The sequence below is a fragment of the Condylura cristata genome, unplaced genomic scaffold (assembly GCF_000260355.1).
Source record: "Condylura cristata isolate star-nosed mole 26May11 unplaced genomic scaffold, ConCri1.0 scaffold00022, whole genome shotgun sequence".
NCBI classification, from domain to species: Eukaryota; Metazoa; Chordata; class Mammalia; order Eulipotyphla; family Talpidae; genus Condylura; species Condylura cristata.
This window is the reverse complement of record NW_004567123.1, coordinates 35,616,824-35,619,920: the sequence shown is the minus strand read 5'-3', so window position 1 is coordinate 35,619,920 and position 3,097 is coordinate 35,616,824. Positions and strand designations below refer to the sequence as shown.

General features: G+C 68.9%; 1 protein-coding gene across 1 annotated transcript in view; it reads left to right on the top strand.

The window, feature by feature from the left end:
• Positions 1-3,097, top strand: part of ZBP1 (Z-DNA binding protein 1) — a 20,312-nt gene that overhangs the window by 9,039 nt on the left and 8,176 nt on the right. Inside the window, exon 2 of the mRNA XM_012728139.1 lies at positions 2,020-2,218. Coding sequence (XP_012583593.1) covers positions 2,020-2,218 — 199 coding nt within the window. The remainder of the gene's footprint in view (positions 1-2,019; positions 2,219-3,097) is intronic.

The following is a 3,097-nucleotide window of genomic DNA, read 5'->3' as shown; positions in this document are numbered from 1 at the left end:
ACTAATGGCGCCTGTGGTGCAGGGTCAGAGCGTCAGTCCCAGACCGCCTGCAGGTGGGCAGGGCCGTGGCCCGCGGAGAGGTTCGGTGGGCGCGAGTGGCGGCCCGCGGGCCGGGGAGGGAGCCGCCTCCTGCCACCTTCTTCCTCCCTAGAAGGGCGCAGGCGTGGTACCTGGGGCGTGAACAGTCACCCGAGCACCGGCCCAGCTGGGAACGGGGAGCACAGGCTGGGGGTGGCGCGGGGCTCCTGCCACCCCCTGCTTACTCTTGCACGAGCCGACTTGGGGGTCCGCATCATGACCCCCCACGGGGGCGCTGGAGGGTTCATGGTGTCCGCGGAGTCTACTTCAGGTGTCTGACAGATCTGCACCAGGGCAACCCCAGAAAGCAGGAATTCCCCGGACGATGTGGCCAGCAGACTCAGTCAGCAGAAGGGGAGAAAAAACAAGGGAAACGAGGTGGAGAAACGGGGCAGGCCACGGGGACCCTCGCCTTAGGGCTCGCTGGCCGGCCCAGCCCCTGTACCTGGAAGAGGTTTCCCTGGAACTGTCCTGCTCTTCGCGCCAGGAATGACCGTACTCCCACGACAGTGCTCCCACTGACGGTGCTCCGGCCTCTCGTGTGGACACTCACGGGGCCACCCGGGGCAGTAACACAGGCACTGACCAGAGAGTTGCACGGGAGGCGCCCTCCCCCCCTCCCCCACCCGGAGGCACCAGGGTCTTTCCAGAAGCAAAACTGACCCTCAGGATCAGAGTCGAGTCCCCCTACTGACCTGCCAGACAGACAGGGCCTGGGCCTGGTAAGGCTGGCAGCAGGCAGGGCGGGAGGAGGGTCGCCGGAGCAGAAGCGCCAGGAAGGGGGGAGGGGCAGAGAGAAGGACCCCGCATCCAGGGACCCTGGGACCCAGCAGGTCGGCGAGGGCACGCCACCTGGTGGCCGGTCGCAGCCTGGCGCCCAGCGGGGCCTCGGGAACCAGACCGGGGCTCTGGCCGCTCACACCACAGAAAGGAAGGAAGAGTGGGTGGCGTCCGGCTGCGGGGTGTGCCCAGCCTCTACCTGCAGACAAACAAAATCTCGGCCCACCCGAGAAGCCTCTCTGAGGGCTCCGGGCCAGGGCTGGCCAGCTCGGCTTCCGCGCAGGGGGGCTGTCCTGTCCATGAGCCCCTTCCTTTGCGGGAACGCCCTGAGCGAGGGCACCCCGGGAGGCAGGGGCACCTCACACCCTGAGTGCGGAGCTCTGCAGCCAGACCCCACGCCAGGGGGGGCCTGGGCCCCGACTGCCTCAAAAGGGCCCTCCGTCCTCAGGGGCCCGTTTCCCCTCTGCTACGTGGAGAACGGCAGGTCTGAACTGTTGGGGTCACCGGGCCTTTGAGAACTTATGGGGGACGCATGTGAGTGACCCCAGGCACTGACCAGAGAGCTGCAACCGGAGGCGCCGCCCTCCCCTCCCCCCACCCGGGAGCACGAGGGTCTTTCCAGAAGCAAAGCTGACCCTCAGGATCAGAGTCGAGTCCCCCAACTGACCGACAGGCCAGGCAGAGCCCTGGATGTCAACCTGGACGCCCCCGCCACCCTCTGGGGCGGGCCGTCGCCAGCCCTGTCTGAAGAGGAGGAAACTGAGGCACAGAGAGGCTGAATAACTTAGCCGTGACCCCAGCCACAAATGGCTCGAGCCCAGGCTTCTCAGACCGGGGGCTCCAGTCCGAGCCTTCGGCTCCCCGGAGAAGCCGGTACCCCCACCCCACGCAGAGGCGCAGGGCCGGGCACGCGAGGGAGCTGGCGCCCGAGGCCGCAGGGCGCAGGGGCTGTCCTGTCCATGAGCCCCACCTGAGCCGTGGCCGCGCCTGAGGTCGGCAGCAGGCCCCCAGGTCGGGGATCCTCACCGCACCCCTCCCTCAACCTCTCGTCTTACTCATGATTCTGCTTTCAGTTTTGCTTCTCCGCAGTGACGTGCCAGTTTCCCTTTTCGCCCGGCGGTGATGATCTTAGACCTGTCACAGCTGCTCACACTTACACAGCTTTGTGCACCGGCGGCCGGGGGCACCCGGCGCCCTCGCCGCCCACGCCCGGCCCCGCACCGTCACCCCGGGAGAAGCCGCCGAGCCCGCGAGCCCCGCTCCTGCAGCCGCCGTCAGCATGGCCCAGACCCTGGAGGAAGCAGGTACTTTCTTCCCCCCTGGGGCCAACGGGGTTCTGGGTGAGGCCCGCACGGCCTGGGTGGCCCAGATAACCGCAGACTGGCAGAGGGGGGGTGCCCCGGCCCCAGCCGGCGTGCCGCCCGCTCCATCCTGAGGCCGCGGGCCGGCTGGTAGAGGCTGTGCCCGCCGCGCTCGCCTCGGGCGGTGTGGGCAGCCCCGCTGCCTCGGCTGCCTCTGTCTCCCGACGCCTGACTGCCGGGGGCCAGGAGGCCCCGCGTGCCGGCCTGCTAGGGACGGCTCTCTGGGGCCCACTCTGGATGGCTTGGGGTTCAGATCCGGTGCGGTGCCATTAGCGCTCCGTGACCTTTGAAGTGGCTGCTATTAGCCCCGTTTCACAGGTGGGGAAACTGAGGCACACGCAGTCACACAGCTAGTCGGAGGCAGAGCTGGGAGTCCGAGGAGGAAAGCAGCCACGAGCAGCTGGCGTGGGGTGCCCCAGGGCGCAGCCCGGGACCTGTCGTCCCCGGGGCAGAGGGCCCGAATCCAGGTGCTGGGCCTGCAAAGACAGCTGCGCTCCCGAGGCCTTGTTTTCTTATCACGCCTGCCCGGTGCCCTCTGTCTGCTCTGTGGGGAGCCGGCCTCCCCCACTTCCTCTGTGGTCACCAGAATGGAGAATGGGCCCAGGCGGGGGTGGGGGTGGGGCGCCATTCGGGCCGACTTTTCAGGAATGAAGGTGTCACAGGCGGCGGGCGGGGCCTGGCGGGGCCTGGCGTGGGCAGGCGGGCTCTGACGGGGAGCGGGCGAGGCCCCCACAACCTACTGGCAGCCGCCTGGGCCTGGGCCCCGCCACTGTCCTGGGGTGCTCTCGGCAGCCCCTCCCCCCTGCAGAGCAGCTGGCTTGGGCTGGTGGGGCCCGGCCCAGGCTGGGGGACCAGAGGCCATTCAGAGGAACCCTCTG